General features: G+C 39.9%; 1 protein-coding gene and 1 non-coding gene across 2 annotated transcripts in view; both read left to right on the forward strand.

Moving 5' to 3' along the window:
* The window catches only part of DNAH6 (dynein axonemal heavy chain 6), a 381,781-nt gene that overhangs the window by 278,316 nt on the left and 78,878 nt on the right, over positions 1–24,587 (forward strand). Inside the window, exons 53-62 of the mRNA XM_053587707.1 lie at positions 601–724; positions 1,219–1,415; positions 2,543–2,746; positions 3,426–3,551; positions 6,396–6,560; positions 8,768–8,835; positions 11,190–11,370; positions 15,777–15,956; positions 19,875–20,108; positions 23,494–23,629. Of these exons, the coding sequence (XP_053443682.1) occupies positions 601–724; positions 1,219–1,415; positions 2,543–2,746; positions 3,426–3,551; positions 6,396–6,560; positions 8,768–8,835; positions 11,190–11,370; positions 15,777–15,956; positions 19,875–20,108; positions 23,494–23,629 (1,615 nt within the window). The remainder of the gene's footprint in view (positions 1–600; positions 725–1,218; positions 1,416–2,542; positions 2,747–3,425; positions 3,552–6,395; positions 6,561–8,767; positions 8,836–11,189; positions 11,371–15,776; positions 15,957–19,874; positions 20,109–23,493; positions 23,630–24,587) is intronic.
* On the forward strand, positions 7,841–7,947 carry LOC128585128 (U6 spliceosomal RNA). Its single transcript, XR_008379873.1, has one exon. It is a non-coding gene; the product is annotated as a U6 spliceosomal RNA (small nuclear RNA).

Genomic DNA, 24,587 nt, shown 5'->3' on the forward strand with positions numbered 1-24,587 from the left:
TCACTGCAGCACAAAAACAGTCACTAACAGTACATAAATGAATAAGAATAGCTGTGTTCCAATATAACTATTTATGGACACTGGAATTAAAATTTCATACAATTATCACATCACAAAATAGTACTCATTTTTATTTTTTGCAACCACATAAAAGGGTGAAAACCATTCTTAGCTTACAGATTGTACAAAAACAGGCAGCAGGCTAGATTTGGCCTGCAGGCCATAGTTTGTGGACCCATGATATTGACAACTAATTAGGAAAATTTTTTCACTATTGCATGAATATTTAAACGTTTTGTCATTTTAAATGAATAATCCATTGTGGTAACTAATTCATTCTAAATTCTTGCTACATCTGTTTCTTTTTTATGATCTATTTTATGGGCTTTATGGTTGTTGATATGGGGGTTTTCTTGTTTATTTCTTATGTTTTTCTCTATTTTATATTTGTTTTAACTTGATATATCACATCATAGTCTTTTTGGACATGAAAAAGGGAACATAAATAAATCACATGTACTTAAAAAAATCTCTATTAAAAATGCACAAATTCAGCTTTCCTTTGGGGCTTATTCTTAAATACTTGCTTGGTTTTATTAGGCTGAACTTGACATTACTATGGCTACCCTGAAAGAAAAGCAAGCATTGCTAAGACAAGTGGAAAATCAAATACAGGCCTTACAAGATGAATATGACAGAGGTGTAAATGAAAAAGAAAGTCTGGGTAAGTAACTCAAAAAAACTTATATTAGTGAAGAAATGTCTGATTTTCAAAAGTGGAAAGAACTTTCAGGCAGTCGGATCTCAGCGTTTATCCAATGTGTGGGACTTATTCCATTAAATTTATTTCATTAGCCTCTAGTATCAAATGAGAAGAACTATGTGTATTGTCCGTGTGTACATTCAACATCTTGTATCTGAACAAGGCTTACTGCATGTTACACTAAAATACAAAACAGCACATGAATTTGATCCAGAAAGTAAATACTGTATCAGCACAGAGAGCCCTATCCTTGAGAATCAAAAAGGAGCTATTGGCAAGAAAGAGGCAAACTTAGACTGAAGAATTTAGTCTGAATTCTGAAACGAGAATTAATGCTGAATTGGCGTGAGTGTTCATAGAGATGTGTTCCTATCAATAGCTAAATAATGCCAATTCTGCCAAAAATTTAAGCAGGTAAATAAACTTTCAGTATTTTAATTTGATTAATTTGCTAGCAAAGAATATGACCCTGACAAAAGCGCGCCTAGTCCGAGCTGGAAAGCTGACGGCTGCATTAGGAGATGAGCAGGTTCGATGGGAAGAAAGCATACACAAGTTCGAGGAGGAGATATCGAATATCACAGGGAATGTGTTCATAGCAGCGGCCTGTGTGGCCTATTACGGGGCTTTCACAGCCCAGTACAGACAAACCGTGAGTAAACTTGCTTTCTGTAAGGAGTGCGAGGAAGCTCCTGAGAATGAGGTTGCAAGTGTGTCACTTTTCCCAGTTCAGATGGAAGCTCTCCACTGCAGAGGCTCTCCATGGTACAGTTTATTCTACATTCCACAGCCGCCCACTTCCCACACCAGCCAGTGATGGTCTACCCCTAGGCTTTCCTCAACACATTTTTCCCTTTCCTTTCCTGCCCCCAGAAAGCTACTCAGCACTTCCTTATGCTGCATAGGAACCTGGAGGATGGAAAAGGGGCAGAGTCCCCCACCTTTATGATCACAAGAGGCATGTAAGGTCAGCCAGGATGAAATGCTCTGAATTGATGACACTGCTACAGAGGGCCAGGCAATGAAAAGGAGCAGGACTAGGGGCATCTGTGGTTCCCTTGGCTTTTATCTTTATAAGAAATAAAACTTCTCATTTATCAAAGAATAAAAATTTCTTTTACATACATTTTCCAGGAAACTAATATTTGGAAGGATTTTATAGTCATTTTTATGAAATGCCTTCCTAAAAATGTTTCACTCTCATCCTTAAGTTTATAAGACCTGGTATAGGGCACATATAGACTCCCCAGGAACTCAGGGGTCATCTGGCCCATATTTCCCCTGGGCCAATGGTAGCTTTAGGGAGCAGACAGTTCTCTGTTGTGCGTTACCACCACTCATTGAAGGAGGTGAGAGGCCAGCATCACTTTTCCCCCATCTACTAATGGGCAGTAGTACCCACAGTCACTACAAATATCCTAAAGTTCTCCACATGTTTCCCGACTCTCCCAACAGGGGTAGAACACCCCTGGCTGGCATACACTTTGATGACCCAGTTTTATACGTGAAAAAACGGGTCCAGACGGGGTGGGGTGTGGTGGGATGGGGAGGTGAGATGCCCAAAGATGCAGCTAGTTAATGGTACAGCTTTGGCACCCAGGTCTCCTGATTTTTAGCTCACTTCTTCTTTGTCCCATGCTCTGGTGCCAGCACGCCTGGGAAAACTGCGACAGCTTAGTTCTTCCTGCACTGCCTTAGGGCTGCCCACCACATTCTGTATGTGCCCTCATTTACTGAATGTTACTGAGTCTATTAGAGTAAGCTTTCCTCCATCTGTAGCTTATAGAGTATTGGATCCAGTACTGCCAGTCTCTGGAGATCCCAATTGATCCTTCCTTCAGTCTCATTAATATTCTTGGAGATCCCTATGAAATACGGCAGTGGAATGCCGATGGGCTGCCCCGGGATGTGATATCAACAGAAAATGGAATTTTGGTTACTCAAGGGAGACGGTGGCCTTTGATGATTGACCCCCAAGACCAGGTGTGTAACAAATGCTTAAGAGAGTGGCCTATTAGCACTGCTGAATATCAAGTTATTAAAAATTATTAAAGTGAACATATTTAAGATCATAGAAGAGTTAGACTATAGAGTTTAAAAGCCTCCTACTCCAAGCCCCCCATTTTATGGATGCAAGAAGTAAGACAGGGAGGGTCTAAGTGCTTTCTTACTCGATTTTGATTGGTTTTGTTTAAGGGATTGACCAATAGTAGTCTGGTTTCTGTGAGGGCAGAAATTTATTCTTCTGTAGATCTTAATCCTAAAAGGTCTGAGGAGTCAGAATGACATCAAGGAATGATGGAATTTAGGGCAAGCCTGCCTGGAATTTACAGAATCCCATTATCTGAGTCCCTTCATCTGTGGATCAGATGGGACTAAATAGGAATTGCAAAGGCAGCCATCAGGAAGCAAGGCAGACACACTTGAGTACTGCACACGTGGGCTTTTTTCTTTATTTGTTCTAGGTTTGAGTAAAGAGAAGAGTTATAAACAGTGAGCTTCAAAGGTGTCTTTATTGGGGGTGGAAGATTTTGTTTTATTTTATTTTTATATTTTAAATCTATTTCCAGATAAAATTTCTAAACTTTATTCTAAAGCTTTTACTTTCTAGCCATTTATTATATTCAAATGCAAATGTCCTGCTCTGTGCTTTCTCATACAGGCCAACCGTTGGATAAGGAATAAGGAAAGCAGAAATGGTTTAAAGATCATTAAGCTTACAGACAGTAATTTCTTACGAATACTTGAAAATTCAATCCGACTTGGTTTACCTGTCTTACTGGAAGAGGTTTGCTTTCCACTTTATTTTCTCCTGTTAGTTCCCAACTTTCACATCATCTCTGGAATTCTATATAGACAACATTTGCCTCATGCTACAGACATCAGACAACTCTATTGTCAAATCGGTCGAAACAGTTCTTTGCTTCTTAAACAATACATTATCTATCATATGTGAGGAACAGAGGGGTAGGGAGCAATCTACGGACTTTCAGACATGGTTTGGGGTCAGGAAGGAGGGCCTCTGTTTTCTGACAATGCCAATTCACAGATCTCACTCTAGCCCAGTGGTTCTCAAACTTCCTAATGCTGCAACCGCTTAATACAGTTCCTCATATTGTGGTGACCCCCAACCATAAAATTATTTTCATTGCTACTTCATAACTGTAATTTTGCTACTATTATGAATTTTAATGTAAATATCTGATATGCAGGATTTATTTAGGGTACCCCTGTGAAAGGGTTGTTTGACTCCGAAAGGGGTCGCGACCCACAGGTTGAGAACCACTGAGTCTACCTTTGATGGTCAGGTGCCCTAAAAATTCAAAGTGGTCAGGAGCTATTCATAGACACTAAGGATGTGAAGCCAGTAAAACTTTCCAGTGGGTATAAATGTTATGTTTTACTTGGACATAGGTCAGAACTAGATTAAGTGATGACTGATAAGAATGAACTTGGGGGTTTTGTTGCGTCTAGATGCTCCCTTTGCATATCACTACAAGAATGGATGTTTTAGAAATTGTCCACTCATTCAACAAACATTATTTATAAGCCAGTGGCACACAATATAGATTTGGTTTCTGTCCTCAAATGGCTTACAATTGAGTTGTGGACAGAGACAGTACACAGAGAAAGAAAAAATGAAAGAGAGGATGAAGAAAAGAGCTTGTGATAGGGGCTTTAAAGAAGTAAGCAGGTGGCTCAGATGGCCAACAATGGGAGGGATAGGACCCTGACCAAATTAGATGAGTGACCAGAGGGCGTAACATTAAAGCTGTGATCTAGGTAATGAGTTTAGCCTTGTGACAGGCTCACCAAGAAGGGCTTGCCAGGTAAGGGGAACAACATGTGCAAAAGCCATGGACACAAGAGACTGGTCAGTGATCATGGTTTATTTCCCAAAAAGAGAAGACTGAGTGAGCCAAAGTGTGAGCCTTGAGCTGAATCTCAGTTTAATGATGCCTAGCAGTGCCTCTGCTTCAGCAGAAAGACAGGAAGCTCAGAAAAGACCATTGTCCTGGGGCAGCTCAGCTGCAGCACCTGCAGGGTAACTAGAAGTAATAATTACTATGTCAGTGTTAGCTAACATTTATTGAGTGATCACTACCTGCCAGACTCTGTTCTCAATATTTTATGTATGTTCACTTAAAATCCTCACCACAACCTTACAAGGTAGTTACTATAATTATCTCATTTTGTCAATGAGGAAACTGAGGTATAGAAAGGTTACATAAACTGAATATCCTTCCCTGCCTAGATTATCTCCAGCAAGTTGCCATACTCCTCACTAGAGCCACAAAGAGCACAAGAAGGCTCCATGTGGCCAAACTTTGGCCCTGATCAACACAGGGATGCTTCTGTAATAGATCCTAGGCCCTCAAATCTTGAAGTCATAGGAGAGGATGAGGCCTCTGGAAATCTTTGGCACAATAATTTTTGCCCCAAACTGGATTCCTGACCCCAGGTTTACTTCATGCCACAGGAAGCGCTGAAGAATTCCTCTTTCATAGCAGTGGACAAAAAACTTTATATGATAGTCTGTCCCTGGACAGAAGAGCCTTTTAACTCATGTAGCATACGCCTCATGGAAGTGGAGGTGGGCCTTCGTCAGGGCTACAGCCAGGAACAGGACAATCTGACTTGGCCTTCCCTGCTCTCTGTAACTTGGGGATCATTAGCATTATGCACCTTGCCGCTTTCTACATTTACTAGGGTGATTTCAAACTTCATCTTCCAACATATTTGTCAGAATTTTTTAATGAAACAATTTTTAAAACCATAAAATTATATCACGGATAAGAGTAAAACTTATCTTACAAATTTTTGTTTTAAGAATTTACATGTGTGGGTAGAGGACATGTAAATTCTTAAGACAATGTGAAATCGATTTATTTACTATGGATTACAATCAAATTCTGAAAGCCCCTGGGCCACAGGACCCTATCATGTACATGCTAACATACAGATGCTCCTGATGGGGTCCCTTGACAACGTCTGCATGCCCAAGTGCTTGTCAGATTTGCTTTGAGGGGAAAAAAGCATAACGAGGAGGTAGATTAGGGATTCACAAACTTTTTCTATAGAGAGCCAGGTAGTAAATATTTTAGCTTTTACAGATTTCATCCATTCTCTGTGCATATTCTTCTTTGTTTTGTTTTGATTGGGGGGTGGTTATTTATGTTTTTACAACCCTTTATAAAGATAAAAATGATTCTTAGCTCAAGAGTCATATAAAAACAGCTAGCAGAGGGCCAAATCCAGTGCCAACCCTTGACTTTTTTCTTAAAAACAACCATGAAAATGAACAGATCTTCATTTGAATGGGGCCTGTTGAAGGCCACCCTGCAGTGGCTTAATCCACCCAGTCTCTCTTCTTAGCTTACATGGGGATGAATAAAGTGTAAGATTATTCTAAGTGGATGTATTGTCATCATGCGCTCTTATTTTCTTAGATTATTAACAAAATAACCACTGGACGATATGAGCTGTTAGATGTAGTATAAGGAAGCTAACAATAAGATCACTGAAATTATCATTTCATTCACAGTAAATTTTGAGAACTAAAGAATGTTGAGAAATTGATGTCATCCATTTTAATTGCTTGGCTTTGTCTTGATTTGTTTTAATTTTTAAGCTCAAGGAAACCTTGGATCCAGCTCTAGAACCCATTCTTTTGAAACAAACTTTCATCAGTGGTGGCCGACTACTCATTCGCCTGGGAGACTCGGACATTGATTATGACAAAAGCTTCAGGTTCTATATGACAACCAAAATGCCAAATCCCCACTATCTGCCTGAGGTATGAGCTACTGGTATGGAGTTCTCAGCCTACCTGGATTATCGAGGTGTGATGAGTCTCTGGAGTTTGGTGGGTTCCCATGTGGAGAGAACAGCTGTTTCTCCCTCTTCCCTTTCGCTCCTTCCTTCGTTCTACCATCCTCTACTTCTGCTTCTCTTCTGATTCCAGTCCCCCTTCTCCTGGCTTTCTAGTTAGGACCTAATCCCCTGCCTACTCAGGCTTCAGGCCACACCATGTCTCACACCACCCTGCACCTCTCCTCCTATTCACAGCCATGACACACAAACTCGGGGTGCCACTCCCTTCTCTCCTCTCTGCTGTCTCCTTCAGCAAGGACTGTTTTAGCCCCTGTCATCATGGATGATGAGTCCAAGCTTAACTAAGAGTTCATGGGGAGGATCAACAGTTAAGTATACAAATATCCATAGCATATACTCCCCAAAATGAAGAGGTTACCCACTTGAAAACTCTGGTGACAGGGCAACATCAGAGAATCATGATCCAAATATCCAGTGTCTGTCCATATACTTAAGAGTTCTGAGTGGTGGGGGCATTTGTCCTCTTCCTCATGCTCTTAGACGCTTTGAAGGCACCTATGAGAGTTCCACTCCAAACATATGTCCTTGAGCCAGAAGAACTCCTACTCTAGTGCTACAGATCCCAAGACAGTTGCAACAGAAATGCAGACAGCTAGGACTCCATTCCCTCTCTCATGGGGGGTAATCCTGGCTGCTCACCCCTACATGCCCAGGGGCTGCCCCAGCTTCAGGTATATCTGAGTGCTCTGCAGGCTCTTGCCTAGGGAAGAAATTGATTTCACATCTGAATCTTACCCCTTCACCACCACCACCCAAAAAAAAAAATCTTCAGCTATACCATCCCAAAGAGTGTCACTTTCATTTAAGTTACTGAATTTCTCATAGTTATCTGTTTTCCCTAGATGTATTCACTTTTCACTAGATGTGTTCACGCTGAATGAAATTGACACAATTTTTAAAGAAATTCCTTGTCAGCCAGGAGGAGCTTATTTCCACAGCCACCGCCAGGATTCCCATTTCAGAGTTTAGGAAGTGACCAATGAGTCAACTTGCAATCTTTGCTTTCTCAGTTATGTAACTTTTGAGAGGGAGCATTGCATACAAGACCCAACTCCAGCTTTGTGACTATGGGGAAAGTATTCCATGTCCAGGATCCCCAAGTCAATCAACTCTAATGTGGAGACAAAGCCTACTTCAAGGGTTTATAACATGTGTAAAGTATATGGCACTCAAACACTCCTAGTGCTCACTTTGGCAGCACATATACTAACACTGGAACAATGCAGGTAAGATTAGCATGGCCCCTGCTCAAGGATGACATGCAAAATCATGAAAAGTTCCATATTTTTTCAAGTGCACATATGTAAATCAAGTAAATCTCAATGAAAATCAAGCTGCAGGGGAGAAATGAGTAAATTCACACCTATTGGGTACAGTGCACATTGTCTAGCAGAAGGGCACACTTATATGCATAACTTTGATTCGCCCTGTGCAAAAACAAAGTATATAAATAAAACGTGTGTACCCCTAATTATTCTGAATGTTTTTTTAATTTAAAAAATAGAAACAATTCATTATATTTGTTGTTTTTTATTAATTTATTTAAGTGATGTCAAAATATGATATAATAACAACTTTTCATAAAAATTTTATGAAGAGACAAAATATATAAAGCTCTATTTATTATCAATAATAGCTTCTTTTTAACAAGGGCACACTATTACAAGTCACTACAATTAAATGATTTTATTATCTAATTTAGTGTTCATAGCTTCCCTAGGAGCATTCCTATCATTATCCCAATTTTTTAAATATCAGGAACTAAAGATCAGGATGCATGAAAGGCTTTATCTAAACTCATATAAACTAAAGGGTCAGCTCAATTTGAACTGAAGCTATTGATTCTAAAATACTGCTTCTTTGAAACACCACGTAGAATAAAGTAACTGTAAGGAACAAGATTGCCACTCATACTACCAGGAAAAATCATATTAAGATTTGGTAAGACACATTATTCTTGATGCGAGGTGGGGGTGGGGTGCCCACATGAAATTACACCTGAGATACATCCACCTGAGAAACAGTGAGCCATGTTCTAGTAAAGAAAGCCCTTCTTATTTTATCAGTCTGCACTGAAGCATTTTTATGTTTTCCGTGTTTCTCTTCCAGGTATGCATTAAAGTTACCATCATCAATTTCACGGTAACTAAATCAGGTCTGGAGGACCAGTTGTTAAGGTAAAAGACAGAGGGGATGATAAGGGGGAAAGCCCATAAGCCCTAATATTTTGTTTGGAAATTTTAATTTTTTTAAAGAAAAAATTTTAATGTGTAAAAGTCCCACACTTAAAACCTCAATCAAACAGATATGAATAAACAGTCAAGTTCTTTACCATTTCCAGTTGCTCACAGCCCCTGGTCTTGCTCATAGTCTTCTCATAAGGAGATTGGGGTCCATTAGTCCCCACCCAATGTCTGGGCCTGGCTGACAGCCCAGCCCAGCCTCTTCCCTGCACTAGGATTTCCAGTCTTGAGCAAGTCAGTCGTTCTGTTGTTCCTAGAAACTCATTGTCCTGTGCTTTAAAAAAACAGCTACCCCAAATATATTCATTCCTATTCCCTGGCCTCTAGATGTTTTCTTAGCATATTTAACTATGCATACATTTGTCCACTTTAAAAAAATAAATATCCTCCTTTCATATATTCTCTACGTGATTAAATCCCCATTTCTCAAAATGGGATTATGAAATGTTAATATTAATCATCTGAACTAACCAAGAGGTTCAGTAGGCAAAATTTTTGAAATATTTATTAAAATAATATCATTGATGTAGACTAAGAGCTAATTATATATATTCAATATATTATTAAAGGTACATTTTATATAAATATCTAAAATATAAATAATTAAGGCTATCCAGAAAATAAGCAGCCATGTACCATGCAAAACAATAGGTGTGCATGTGTATTTATTGACTTTGAAAGAAAATATAATCCAGACCTATCTTCAAAAGAGATATTCTTTATGTTCAAGTCAAGATTATCCTGACTTACATCCTGACTTACTCTTGTTATCATTAATGACCTTAAGTCTTACTCTCTTGTTTCTTTTAGTAATTATTCCACCAGCTGCTAACCTGCTTAACTTCTGTTAGGTTAACTTCTTCAAATTAGAGTATCTCACCACATTTTGTGGACATGTTCTAAGGACATGTCTGACCATTTTGCATACCAGTTTATTCCTATGCATAGTGAGTTTAGCTGTGTCACTAAGCTGTCAGCAGGTTAGGCTGCCAGGAACAAGAAGGAGACTTCCCTGATGAAAGCAGGGAAATGCTGAGATTCAGTAACAGGGTGAGGAATGCCCTGCTATTTCTCCTAGACTGATGACATTGGAAAGGGAATAGAATTAGGATGGAGTTCAGTCTGCCCGTGTTCTGACAAACCATCACCTATTCAGTTGTCCTCTGCTCTGCAGAGCTTCTAGACAGATAATGATGCTTATTGCATTCAAGTACTCATGATTTCCTCCAGATTCTCATGACCTTGAGCACCACCCTGCCTTCTGGAGACTGTCAGCCACAATGCTGCAGTGCCTCTGGGGGAGATGAGGCCCTTTTTCAGGTTCAAGGAATTCCATTCAACCAACCCGACAGCCCATCTCCTTCTGTCTTTTTTTTTCTTCTTCCAGAAATTTTAACTCATCCTCGCAGACTTCTTGGCAGTCCCTTTGGATTCCTAACTGCTTAATTTAATTCATGCTTCTCTCATGCTGTTTCCTGAGCTATATCTTAACAGTCCTTTAAACTCTTCTGAAAAACTTTCGTGAACAATTGAATTTGAGGTGATGATTTCCTATATTCTTCATATAATAATCCTAAGGTGTCTAAATTCAGCATGTACATAAAAATAAATGATGAATTCTTACATGAGGCAACATGGCATCAGCAGACCCAGGTGCCTCTCATAGCTGGTCTGTTTGCTCATTTGCAACCTGAGAATGATAACAACAGTGCACACCTCACCAGAGCATACAAAGAATTAAAAGATATAATCTATGTAAAACCAGCTCCTGCAAACAGAGGCTAAGAACAAATTATGAAAGAAGTGAAAGTGAAAGATGGTGAAAGTTCACATGTTTAGACAAAGGTGCCTCGAGGTAAGGTCCCTTTTTCATATGCAACCAAGAATTGGTTTATGGAGATATTAGAATTTCAGAATCTCCCATGTTGATACAAAAAGCACATTCCAGGCACCATTTTCAGCTTGACAAGCATTATAGACAAACTGGATGATTAGAGAGATCAGGCACTAAGCAGGTTTTCCTAAGTGATGAGCAGAAGGTTTAGGCACTGTGGTAGGGTACAGGTCTCTGAAACACAAGATAGAGAATCAGAACTGATGTGTGGTTCAGTGTAAAGCCAAGGTGTAAACCCAGCAAAAGAGACACTGCATTTGGATTTGGCTAGTAAGTAGTATTAATACTCAGCTAAATAGTATTCAGAATAAGAACAACTACAAACAACGAAAGAAAAATAGGATCAACCGTAGGGCACTGACAAATAATTTAGGTGTTTCAACTTTTGTTCCAGTGATGTGGTGCGACTTGAAAAACCTGAATTGGAAGAACAAAGAATCAAGCTCATTGTGAGGATCAACACTGATAAAAACCAGCTGAAAAATATCGAAGACAAAATCCTGAAAATGCTCTTTACATCTGAAGGGAATATTCTGGACAATGAAGAACTTATTGACACACTCCAGGATTCAAAGGCAAATAAGATACTTTAAGTAATTATAGAAGGAGTATTACTTCAAAAGTTAGAGTTACAGCCTTTGCAGGTGCTGCAAGGGCTTTTAAAGCGAGAATGGGGAATACCTTGGGTTTCCAGGAGTACACACATGTTGGGTTTCAATGTAGCTTTCTGCATCCTAAAATATCGGGGTTTCAGGCAGCTGTCCTCAGTTCTTAGAACACTCTTGGTTGAAAATGACCAGACATCCCAAAGTAAGGCAAGTGTGAAACAATAGTTTTTGAGAAACAGAAAGATAGGTTTACAGAGTAAGAAAGTTTACAAAGCAAAATGCATTCACAGTAGACAGAGAGCAGGCCTCCACTCTCATAGCAAGTAGGCAAAGAGGCCTGGGTTATGGCCGGCACTGCTATTTTATACTGTCTGAGTTGGGTCTACCTTGTGGTTCAGAGGTCACCTTGGAAGCAGAGTCTAACTACACATACAGACCTCCCATGAGCCTCTCTGAGAGCCCATTGGTGGAGTGTGGACCACATATAGATTTAAACTAATGACATGATAATTAGTCTTAAGGCTGTTGTAGGTCACCTTTAGGACTCTATTGTACCTGTTGCTAGGCCCAGGGGCTAGAGAGTCTTCTACACCCTTTTACCATTGGCTGGCTAAGTCTAATTGGTAGATTGATAGTAAATTCCCTCCTCCCCAGGTGTAAGCAATCACTTGGGACAGAATTAAAGTGGGTGGTACCTGGATGGAGACCTGGGGCCCCTGCCCTTGTCTTCCTTCCCCAAGAGAGCCAGATTTCTAACTAACTACCTAACACATAGAGTATACCTGGCCCTCAGGGATCCTCATCAACCAAAGGGACTTGGAGAAACTGTAGACAGTGGCTCCTCTCATCTGCATGTTTTAAATAAAGCATGTAATGTAACAAACTGGGAGACGATACAAGTTGAAAGGAACAAACATGCTTATAATAAAACTCACATTAATGTCACCCCCTGCAGGAAATCTCCCTGTGTTTCCAACTGGAATTAATATCTTCCTCCCCCTATAGTTCTTGATCTGAATCTCTGTTCTAGCTAGCACTTGTCACTGTTTATCTTATGTCATAGTTATCCAATTATATGTCTTATCTCTTGTTAGGTTGTTAAGTTCTGAACAGTAGGAATCTATAAATAATTCATTTTGATATTTCTTCTCCAAGGGTTAAGCATGGTGGATGCACCCAATTGGCGTTTAATAAAATGTGTTGATAGTTGTAATTCATCAGTAAATTATTTCTCAGAGTCAAACCATCATGAAGGGTGTACTAATAAAATGGTTTTCATCCATTTATGAGAGACAGAAAATAATTTGCTAAAAAATCTATTTGATTTTATTAGGCAAGGAGCACAGAAGGTTATGCCATTTGCCTTTGTTTACATTAAAAATGGTTTCCAAGGGTTTTATGTCCTACAGTCCCTTGTGATCTCTGTAGCGAAGCAATAATAAATGAGGAATTCTGGGTCCCTCACTTCTTTCACCTCTCATTTTTGCTTGTTTGTTCACAGATCTCTTTAACCTCATTTCATTCATTCTTCTTTGGGTTTTTCATTCCTGGTAGTTGGTTGTTAACCCATTTATTTTTATTTTTTAGCAGTGTTTTGTATGCAAACTGTTTAAAGAATGAAATATTTCTATGAAGCTTGTGAGAAACAGCATTTCTTGCCTTCTCCTTTCATAGAGGCAACTGCACTGTGTCTATACCTCTGACACACATATAAACACATCCCTTCCTAGCCTTTGGCCTCCCACTATAAATATACCCTGGTCCTAGCCAGACATTCAAGTTGACATTGCCTAAGGGTAGAAATCTGGCTGCAAGTATTTGGAGGCTGAGAAGAGGGAGGAGGACAGGTCCTCAGCATCCACCCGATCACTGTTTCAGTATGGAACCTGGCTCTCAACTTCTTTCTTTCCATCAAAAAACCCTTCTTTCTCCAACAGGAAACATGTGTCATTCTGCAGAGTGAGAAAGGAACAATCCCCTGAGAGGGAGTGATGTGGGGCATATAACCTGGGGGTTTTAACAGCTAGTTCTTATTTTAGGTCTTTCCCACTCCCAGCAGTGTTTGTTGAGACTAATTCCTAATCCTTTAAGGAGGACTTTATTTTATAAACTGGGGAAGTTCTTGGATTTCCTCTTTTGCTAGCTAAAAATTATTTTGGTGGATCTGCTAAGCCAGTACTACCTTTCTGTCTGCTTTCCAGCTCCCAAAACTTGTTGCTATTTCCTCTCCTATTTCTGCCATGTTTGTGGGTTTACACTGTTTTTTTTGTTTGTTTTTTGTTTTTTTTGTTTTTTTTTGTAGAGACAGAGTTTCACTGTACTGCCCTCGGTAGAGTGCCGTGGCGTCACACGGCTCACAGCAACCCCTAATTCCTGGGCTTACGCGATTCTCCTGCCTCAGCCTCCCGAGCAGCTGGGACTACAGGCGCCCGCCACAACGCCCGGCTATTTTTTTGTTGCAGTTTGGCTGGGGCTGGGTTTGAACTCGCCACCCTCGGCATATGGGGCCGGCGCCCTACTCACTGAGCCACAGGCGGGTTTACACTGTTTTTAAACCCCTTTCCTGTTATTTTACTGTAGTTTCAATAGGGAGTGAAGGTAGATACATGTGTGATGACTGCCATCTTTATCTGTAGGTTGGTTTCTTTATTTGTTTGCAAGGAGTTTCTTGGAGACATTTTTTCTCTAGAGAAGAGAGAGAACCAATGACTCTCGGTGGCATTTCCTGCTACCTCCTGCCTATACTTTATATTCCTCTCAACTTCTGGGACGCTTACTGAAAAATAAGTTGCATATTCTCTAACTACCACTGAAGCCCCAAGTGTCTATGGTATAATGTCTATAAGTGGTCACCAAACTCAAATGAGGTGTATTCTCTGGCAAAAAGAAGAAAGTGATCTGCTTTACTTTCTCTTTAGTTCTGGGTTCTTACATTATCAGTGCCTTATGCACCATAAAGAATAAAGAATTCTTTGCCAGTGGGTCTTCATGAGTTGTTCTCATACCAACTTCCTTTTTTTACTCACATGCAAAAGCTTTAGTCGAGTCCAGAATTGAGATTGGGTTTTCTCACTTAACTCTACGCTGTATTCCACCCCACCCCCACCCCAGGTTCCTAAGTAGTCACTACAGGGAGAGTTTGAAACTTCTGACTCCTAGAAACAGTCTCTGCACTGAATCGCTCCCCTCCCTTTCCTGGTGGGCTGGGGTAGACTGTCTAGACTCACACTCTTCAGTATGGTAGGTAGCCACTACACATATGTAACTACTGAGCATTTGGAATGTGGCTACACTGAATTAAGATGTGTTGTTAGTGTAAAATGCACATCACATTTCAAAGGCTTAATCTAAACAAAAAATTTAATAAATAAAAATATCTCAATAACTTTTATATGTGTTTAATGTTGGTATATTTTAATTATATTGGGTTAAATAAAATATGTTGTTAAAATTAGTTTCACTTATTTCTTTTAATCTTTAATAAATTTATAAAATTAATGATTCTGTATGTGACTCACATATTTCTACCGGGAACCCTGGTCTAGTCAGAAACTTGATGGTTCCCTTTAGCTCTCCCTCCAATGGTGGGAATACTGAGCAGCCAGTTCCCACGGTGATTTTTCATGGCACCTGCCCTAGACCCTTTGACTTTCTAGAGACAAAGAATCACTTGATCTGGGGATATCCACAATTGAAAGATGGTGAGAGGTGGGGGAGGAGGCAGGGACAGACAGCAATAGAAAGAGAGACACAGAGACACAAGACAGAATCTTGGAAAGCCCATTGGCCAAAATGTAGAAAACCAAAAAAAACTTGAAAACTTCTCAGACTCACTTAGGTTTATAACCCTTCACAAACAACAACTTTTGTCTTCAGGTTTCCATATGCCTACACCTGGGAATTCTAGGCAAAGAACAATATTATCGTGTGTTATTCCAGGGTGCCATGTGGTACCATGTCCTTCCAGCTTCTCTCTGCCCGCCTTTGGATATTTTCCTGCATACCCCTTCTCCCTTCACACCTTCTTTCATTATGGCACCTTCTTTCATTATGGCTCATGAGGAAGATAGGGAATGTAATGTGTTAGTGTTTCCTTTTCAGAAGTAACGCCAATCAGGTCTCAGAGAAGTACTCCTCCAGTTTATTTAGAGCTACTTGTATTGCCTCTCCCTCTGCCCCATCCTAACTCTGGAAGGAAAGGAGGTCAGCTCAGTCACTGAGTCCTGAGACTCAGTCGTTCCATCTGGGTATCACCTTGTTATGATCATTAACTCATTCCATCCTTATTTCTTTCCTAGACCTAACTGGATACATTCCAAAAATCCCACTACTGAAGCAGATCTCTAAGAATTTGTTGTTGTATGTTTAATCAGATCACTTCCGGTGCCATTAAAATCAGGCTGAAGGAAGCAGAGTCCACTGAGGAGATGATCAACGTGGCGCGTGAGAAGTATCGGCCAGTAGCCACTCAAGGCTCTGTTATGTACTTTGTCATTGCAAGCCTCTCAGAAATAGATCCTATGTACCAGTACTCACTGAAGTATTTTAAACAGGTAAACACGTTGTTGTTGTTGTGAGATTGATCTCTTTGGCTTCCATTTATGCCCTGTTTAGTTACTTCTTGCTTCAGATAAGCCACAAGTCTAGTATAGGTTCAACAGTCCTGCAGGAGGTTGGGTCCAGACCTGTGGCTCAAGAGCAGCTCCAAACCATGTCTCCTAAAATTCAATTGCCCAGTGTGCCCACAACACCCTGTAGAGGGAAGAAAGAAAGCTGATTTGCATATTTCATTTTCTCTCGGCTTCCTTGACCAGCTGCTTTCCCTCTTGCCTGCCTTTCTCTTATTCTTTTCAGAGTCACAGTTCCATGCTATTTCTTTATACTTTCTCCAGTGTTTCAGCTTCCTTTCCAATGTTACTGTTTTCTGTGTTGGATCTCATCTCTGACAGAACTGACCTTTAACCAAATTGCTTTATCTATCTTTGTTTTTTTCTTCAGAACTTTTTGTACAATATCCTGTCTTACTTCCTCCCCTGACCCCTGCCTTTGACTTAGAGGGATCTCTTTCCTTTGTTCCTTTCCCACTTTTACCATACAACTGTAAGATTTTCTTTTTTTATTTCAGTGTCTCTACTTCGTCTTATATTCAGTGTTAAATTTTATCTGCTGTCTTGGGAATAGGCTATTGTCACCCCTCGTCCTATTTGTAGCATTCCATTATCTCCCAAAAGCAAATTTGGTGTCACAAAGCTAAAACAAGAAATGTCAATTTTGCTAAAGACTTCAAGTTTTGTATCACTCATTACACAGTGAGACTTACCAACCATCACCAATAGACCCTCCGTTCATTTCAAGGGCTTCTCATTATAGGGCAATTGGTTTCCAAGAGGGCATCTCCCCAAAGCCAACATGGAAAGAAACCAAGGTGGAAGCGGCAACATAGCCTTGGGTGTCAAGCAGCATCACTTCTGTTGATAATCAAGTGACTAAGGACAGCTCAAGTTGAGAGTCAGGGATTTAGACTCCATCACTCAAAGGAAAACAAAGTAGCAAACAGTTTTGGCAACCTTTTATCCAGCACATTCGATAATGCCTCATACGGCACAGGGTTACCCAGCATTGTCTTAGGTGGTGGGTTTCTCCTTCCTGGTGGAGTCTACACTACTAGAAGGTAGAAATGAAGCCTCATCCATTCCATATCCACCATGGTGTCTAGCACCATATGACACTTCATATGTTTTATGACTGAACTCTATTTTGATCCCTCTGTAACATTCGAACAATTCTTTTTTTTTTTTTTTTTTTTGAAACAAAGTCTCACTGAGTTTACCCTTGATAGAGTATGTGGTGTCATAGCTCACAGCAACCTCAAACTTTTGGGCTTAAGTAATCCTCTTGCTTTAGCCTCCCAAGTAGCTGGGACTATGGATGCTGGCTGCAATGCCCCACTATTTTTTAGAGACAGGTTCTCGCTCTTGCTCAGACTGGTCTCAAACTCATGAGCTCCAGCAATCCACCTGCCTCAGCCTCCCACGGTGCTAGGATTACAGGTGTGACCCAACTCACATGGCCCAAGCAGTTTTTATATGACACTAGACCAAGCCTGGTTTTTCTGCTGGAAGTCTTTTAGGATTTGTGACATATTTGGGGTTCCAGCAGCCATTGCAGCTGCAGGAGAGAATAGAAACAAAGGATTAAGAGAAACTAGTTGTGTCATTTAGACGTACATCGGCTCTCTTTCAACAAGATGTGCTTTTGCTTTAGCAGCCTTTAGAAGCCATTTGTACTGTGATCAAATCTCAATTCCTAGAGGCAGGACTTTGAGTTCTCACATCTCTGCTGCCTTCCTTTAGTTGGCAGGTATAAAGCCAATAAAAGTAAGGATTAGTAAATCCTTTAACACCACCTAAATGACTGTGGTAACATTTTTCTTATCCTAGGCATTTGGGAATCTATGCTTTTCAAGGTTTTAAAATCTACAAGAAATAAAAGTGAAGATATTCTAAAAATATCTTGGGCTGAGACAAAATAAAAGGGATATAGGATAAGTCATCAAAGCTCTGGAGTTTTGTGGTTTAGAAGAGAAACCAGAATTCCAAACATGTCTGTAGAAGACAACCCTGGCCAGGACGCCCTCTACCAAACCCATCCATAATTCCTTTTCACTATATAATTTTCTAGGGCATTTGGAGATTTTCTCTGTTTTATTTTGGCACCAAACTTATCACATCTTCACTGGGCTTTAACCTCCCTACTTTGTGTCAGGTTGTTAAAGAAAGCTGCATCCTCTTTTCTCCAGAGTATGTTAGAACAACCCTACTGCCCTTTGTCAACAATAATTTCAGGAGAATTAACAAGGACTTCCCCAATTCTCTACAATAATTATATGCTTCTTCTAAGCCCTTTTAATTCAAGGGAATGGAGACCTATCTTCTGGTTAGGAGACTGACCTAGTTAGGCTATTTTCCCTTTGTTCTCCATCCTGTTGAAAGCCGGGGCAGATGAAAGAGAAGCCTCCATAGTTGCAGACCAGTATTTCTAAGGAGTGAGGTTCTCTTCTTGGCCTTTATCTGTCTTGGTCCTCACCTAGCTTCTAGCTTCCAATTTTTTTGAATGTAATCTCCCCTTGAGCAATGTATCTTGATCCCAGGGAAGAGGCAGGAGCTACCTTACCTCCTACCTCTGTCCCCTCAGGCTATGGATCCTGAAACAACAGTCACAGGCCCCTCAACCCTGGTGGGACTTCCTGCAGCCTCTGTTGCAGGATTCTCCTGCCCCATGACTTCCAGGCAGGCCCATAAGTTCAGTTTCCTCTCACAGCTTGTGGTCCTTGGGAGTTTTGGGGTCCTCCTTCCATGCCACTTAGACATTATAGGAAATAGGTAAAGCTACCTCTGGCCCTCTCATTCCTAATCCTTTATTGCCACCATCTCTACTGCCTTCCCAGTGTTCTTGTCATGTAGAGCATCTTTGGAGTAGATCAACTCTCAAAATTCCCAGGTAGTAGCCAGGTGTGAGAGTTCACACCTGTAATCCTAGCATTCTGAGAGGCCTAGGCGGGAGGATTGCTTCAGCTCAGGAGTTCAAGACCAACTGGAGCCAAGCAAGACACCATCTCTACTAAAAATAGAAATTTTAGCCAGGAATGGTGGCAGGTATCTGTAGTCCCAGCTACTCACGATGCTGAGGCAGGAGGAGAACTTGAGCCCAGGAGTTCAAGGTTGGTGTGAGCTAGGCTGAGTCCATGGCACTCTACCCAAGGTGACAAAACAAGACACTGTCTCAAAAAAAAAGTTTCTAGGTAGGAAGCAAGGTGGATGCCTCCTTTAAAATCTGTTTCTCTTAGATTTTGAGAAATATTTTAACATATTCTTTCAATACCCTAAGAATTATCCAGGGCAAGTGCTAAGAAGAGTGCATTATCTTGCCTTGTGGTTGAAGATATGAAAAAACTCATCTTGCTAGCTCACCTCCATTTTCCCCAAGTTTTATGTCTCACATCAACATAATACCTTTTGAATATGTCCAGAGTTGGGCATTGTTCCATTTCTAAAACATGGAGGAGAAAGGGGAGCACAGAACATAATATTACATACTAATTTGGGAATAATTCTAGATTGTTTCATAGGACAGCACAGTTAGCCCTCACTGAATATTGTTGATAAGTTCTTGGAAACTGTAACTTTAAGTGAAGTGACATATACTGAAACCAGTTTTTTCCTCATCAATGCTATAATGAAACAATGTTGAATACAACATTATTCAAGGACCTGCTGTACATCATTTCACTTGAAGTTGCCGTTTCCAGAACCTACCAATCACATTGATTGAGGATGCCCCAAATTCACCCCCTGTGCTGCTCTTTCCTCGCTGAATAGGCAGCAAGGGGGGGTGGGACAAGAAGGAGTTATTTTTTCTCCCCAGAGAATGAATTAAATTGGCGATATTGATAGGTGCTCTTTTTCACACAGTTGTTCAATACGACCATTGAAAGTTCTGTAAAGAAAGAAGATCTACAAGAGCGCCTGAACATACTGCTGGAACAAACTCTCCTGACGGCTTATGTCAACATTTCAAGAGGACTTTTTGAACAACATAAACTCATCTACAGCTTTATGCTCTGTGTTGAGATCATGCGTCAGCAAGGAAACTTAACCGATGCTGAATGGAATTTCTTTCTCCGAGGTTCTGCAGGATTAGAAAAGGTACCTACTTCATATTTAGATGGTGATTGTTACTCTAGTAGGGCCCACAAGCACCTACCCATGCTCCATGGTGACTCTGCTGGCCGAAGGTCATGCATTTGGCTGTGTGGCCCAGTGGAGGGGAGGTGGCAGTCAGGAGGCTGTACCTCCCTCCACCTGGTTGTGTGACATTGGTGGCATTCCCAGTGTTCTTGTCATGTAGAGCATCTTTGGAGCAGCTGTGTCTTCACCTACAGGAAAGTGATGCTGTCAGTTACCAGTGAGTTAGTAGTTCCCAGCGTAGTGAGATAAGAATCACCACAGACTGATACAGCACGGAGCACAAGGCTCCCACCTACTCTCCACTCCTAGTTAGAGGGCTATATTCCTGGGAAAGGTAAGACATCATTTGTCATGCTGCGCCATCTGTTGCTGAAGCTATCTGTTGCTGAAGCTAAGTTCCAGGTGAGTGCAGCCAAAAGGTAGGGGCTTATCCTCTTCCACTCAGCCCTTAATGCAGGAACTGGGGCTTGACATTGGGCAGAGCATCAGTCCCAGTTCCCAAGCTCCTCGGTGGCAGAGGCACGCTGAGGAGTCACATCCATGGATTACTCAGTGCCTAGATTGGGAATATGACTGAGAAAAGTGCAACATTATTATGCCTCTGGCTTGGAGATTTTATCTGGGTGGGAGAAACATAGTTCTTTGTCTCTTTGCAGAGTGACTGACTATTTCTAACAGAGGGTAGGAATGTTCAAGCCTAAGGATGCTCTCTAGAACAACAGAGATTGTGATGAAAGGCAATTGAAAGGATACTGGTGGAATCATTACACAAAAAGACTAAACTATAAGCTAATGGTTTCCCAGAGATAGCTTGGCAGAAGACTATGGGAGAAGCCTGCCTAAGACCAGAAGAAATCTGGAACACTAACCCAGTAACTACCCCTTCAATGGAACCCAAATTTGATTGATTTGGTGTGGGAAGAAATTTATGCCCTGTGGCATTGTTGAAAAAAAAGAGCAATTCGCCCACAATTAGTGGTGCTTGATGACAGGATGTGGTCAGGAAAAGAAGACTGTCAAAAAGAGCCCGGACAAAAACACTATCATCCAAGGGTAACTGTGGACATTCCTAAGGAGGCACTCTTTAAGGATCAATGTCAGGTCTTAACACTGTGTGGGAGGGAAACTCCACTAAAATAATTCAATTGGTCATTAAACAAATAAGCCAAAAAAAGGTAGGGGAATAAGCAATTAACAATAACAAGTCCTGGGGAGAGGGGCACTACAACTCAGAGTTGCTACAATACATTATAGTTTGAATGTCCCTTATTCTCTGTTGGAAATGCTTGAAACCAGAAGTATTTTAAATTTTATTTTTCAGATTTTTTTAATATTGGCATTGTACTTACTGGTTGAGCATCCCAAATCTGAAAATTCAAAATCTGAAATGCTTCAGTGAGCATTTTCTCTGAGCAACAGGGCAGCACTCAAAACATTTCTGATTTTGGAGCATTTTAGACTTTAGACTCTTGGATTTGGGATACTCAATCTAAAATGTAACATTACTGATAAAAAATTTTTTACAAATTTTTGTGCAAAAAAAGGAAAGTAAGACTCATATACAAAAGCAAGCACCAAAAGCTACCTTTGATTTTGACAAAATGTGAGATTTAAAAGACAAAGCTTCTAAATTATACATTATAAATATGAACAAAGAACTACAGGAAATCATGCTTAAATGAGTAAAGGAACATAGGATGATATATCACATCAAATTGAGGATATAAATAAAAAGATACAAATTATTAAAAAGAACCAAATGGAAATTCTGGAGTTTAAATTTACAATAACTGAAATGAAAAATTCACCAGAGGGGTTCAGGAGCAGATTTGAAAGAATTAATAAACTTGAAGATAAATTCGTAGAGACTGTGCAAAAAAAAACAGAGAATAAAGAACAAAGAAAAATGAACAAAGCCTCAGAGAAATGTGGGACACTATTAAACCCACCAGCACACATGTGGTGATGTTGCAGGAAGACAAGGTCCAACGGAGAGAAAGAGCACCCAAACACCACGTTTATAAGAGGAAGGGCTTTATTCACCAGCCGGGAGCTTACGCATAAAAGAATTCCAAATGGCCGCACTCCCCCCGACTGCCTTGGTCTTTCCCTTTTTATTGACAGTCAAAAAGTTCCACCCCACAGGTACCCTTCTCATTGGCCAGTTTGAATCAAGCAGGAGATGCTATTCCTGCCCCTACAGAACTACAGAATTTCACAGAACTTGGAAATTTCCAAGTTTCAGGAAGATAAGTTTACAAATTCCCAAGAGCTGAGTCACCATGGAGAGGACCCTGCAGGTGTATCCTTGTGGTCTCCTTGAGAAGACCTGTTCTCCTAGACCTCACCCTTCTCGGCTATCCTCTCTCAGTGAGAGTACAAGCACAAGAAGAAAGTATAAGAAAAAACATTCTAAGAAATGATAGCTAAGAAGCCAATCACTAAAGGTCACATATTATATAATTTAATTCACATGAAGTGTCCTCAATAAGCAGAAACAAAAAGTAGTTTAGCAGTGCCTTGGTAAAGGGGTACTGAGGTAAAGGGAAGTAATATCTAAAAGGTGCATAGTATCTTTCTGAGGAGATTAAATGTTCTAAAATAGACTGTCGTGATGATTGCCTGTATCCGTGACTATAATCAGATCTTTGATTGTATGATTTTAATGTGTCAATTGCTTAGTGTATGAATTATATCTCAAACTCATTTTAAACTCTAATACAGAACCCCAGGCAAATATTTAGGGAATTATAAAAGAACTAGTTTCAGTCTACAATCTCAACTGTCTCTTTTAAAACGGTTTACTCACATGTAAACATGTCATGGCATATTGCCAGACGGCATAAGACTCTGCAGAAATTTCTAGGAATACATGAAAGGATTAGACATACACTCATCACAGCTAGAATGAGATTGCAGTTTGTCTTACTAATAATACTGCTTCACTGCTCAGCTTTCCTCATTTCCTAGGGGTGAGAACATCTGGGAATCTAATTTGGAGATTGGTTCTCTAGAAAAAAGACGTTAACCATAAGAATACTTAGGGAATGGAGAAAGACTGATTTGGGAAGTTGGAGAACAGGCTGAAAATAGACTTAACAGTTAATTGATCAATTTACTCTCTGTTAATATCAACCTGAAAAGTTTTCATCAATTGCACTTCTGTGCAAAGATCCTCAGGTAGAATTGGTTCAGCACCATTTCTATTTGATCATATCTTATTACTAGGAAAATGGTTTTTGTAACATAGTATTAGAGCTTGATTTTTCACTTGGGCAAGGTAAAAGTGAATTTTGTGGTTGTCTTTGTCGATCATTATTCATTTTCTGTCTTCTTCAAATAGGAACGCCCACCTAAACCTGAAGCTCCCTGGCTACTTACTCCCATGTGGTTCGCATGCTGTGACTTAGAAGAATCATTTCCAGTTTTTAAAGGACTTACACATTATATATTGTTACATCCTGTTTCCATACGCTTAGGTAATGTGACTAAAAGAATCTGCTGGAGGAGGATTGTAAACAGGATCTTGAACACTAACTTTATTCCTTTAACATCTTCTGCAATGTTAATATCTTTCATTAGGAAGCTTCTTCATCTTTAAGAAACTGTGACTTGTTTTAACAGTTTCTTAAATCAAACGCTTGTCCCATGAATTTTTAGTGTTTTGTGTTGACTATCATAGCCACTTTAAGGGTATAAAAATACCTCTAACTATTGCTTTGGCTGCATCTTATAGGTTTTTAACTTTTTATTGAAGAACAACATATGCATAGAAAAGTGCACAAATCCAAAGTGTACAACTTGATTAACTGTCACAAACTGTACATACTTATGGGCTACCACTCAAGTCAAGAAAAAGAACAAGTGCTAGCATCCCATAGTCACCTCATCATTTCTTCTTACCCAGAGGTAAAACAGGTCTGAATTATAATATTCTGTATTAATTTTCCTCCCAAGTTTTAATATGTAGCCCTTTGAGTCTAAAATTACACTTTTAGCTCAAAAGCCTTTAGGATTGAGGAGGACCACCTTTTATTGTTTATAATTTAATTTGATTACCTGCAATTACATTATGAAAATTATACTCATGTTTTGCATGAAAGTGATTCTTTGAAATTCTGTAGACTTCCTTTGTATCCTGGTACCTATTCAGTTTATTTATTCCATGTGCATCATTTCTTGGATGTAAGATTCCATATGTAAACTTTAGCTCAAATTTATTCATTGTGGTGTTTATTTTATGAAGGATTTTTATGCTTGATCCATCAGATTCTAAAAGAGGTATATTAAGGTCTACCACTAAGATTGGCAATTTGCCTTTGTAATTTTGAATATTTTCCATTATACTTTGTGAAGCACTTTGTCAATTGGACACAGTATCCCTGTCAATTGGGATTAAAATTTCAGTTATGTACAAATAGATTGAGAATTATTGCC

This window comes from Nycticebus coucang, chromosome 4, assembly GCF_027406575.1.
Source record: "Nycticebus coucang isolate mNycCou1 chromosome 4, mNycCou1.pri, whole genome shotgun sequence".
NCBI lineage: Eukaryota > Metazoa > Chordata > Mammalia > Primates > Lorisidae > Nycticebus > Nycticebus coucang.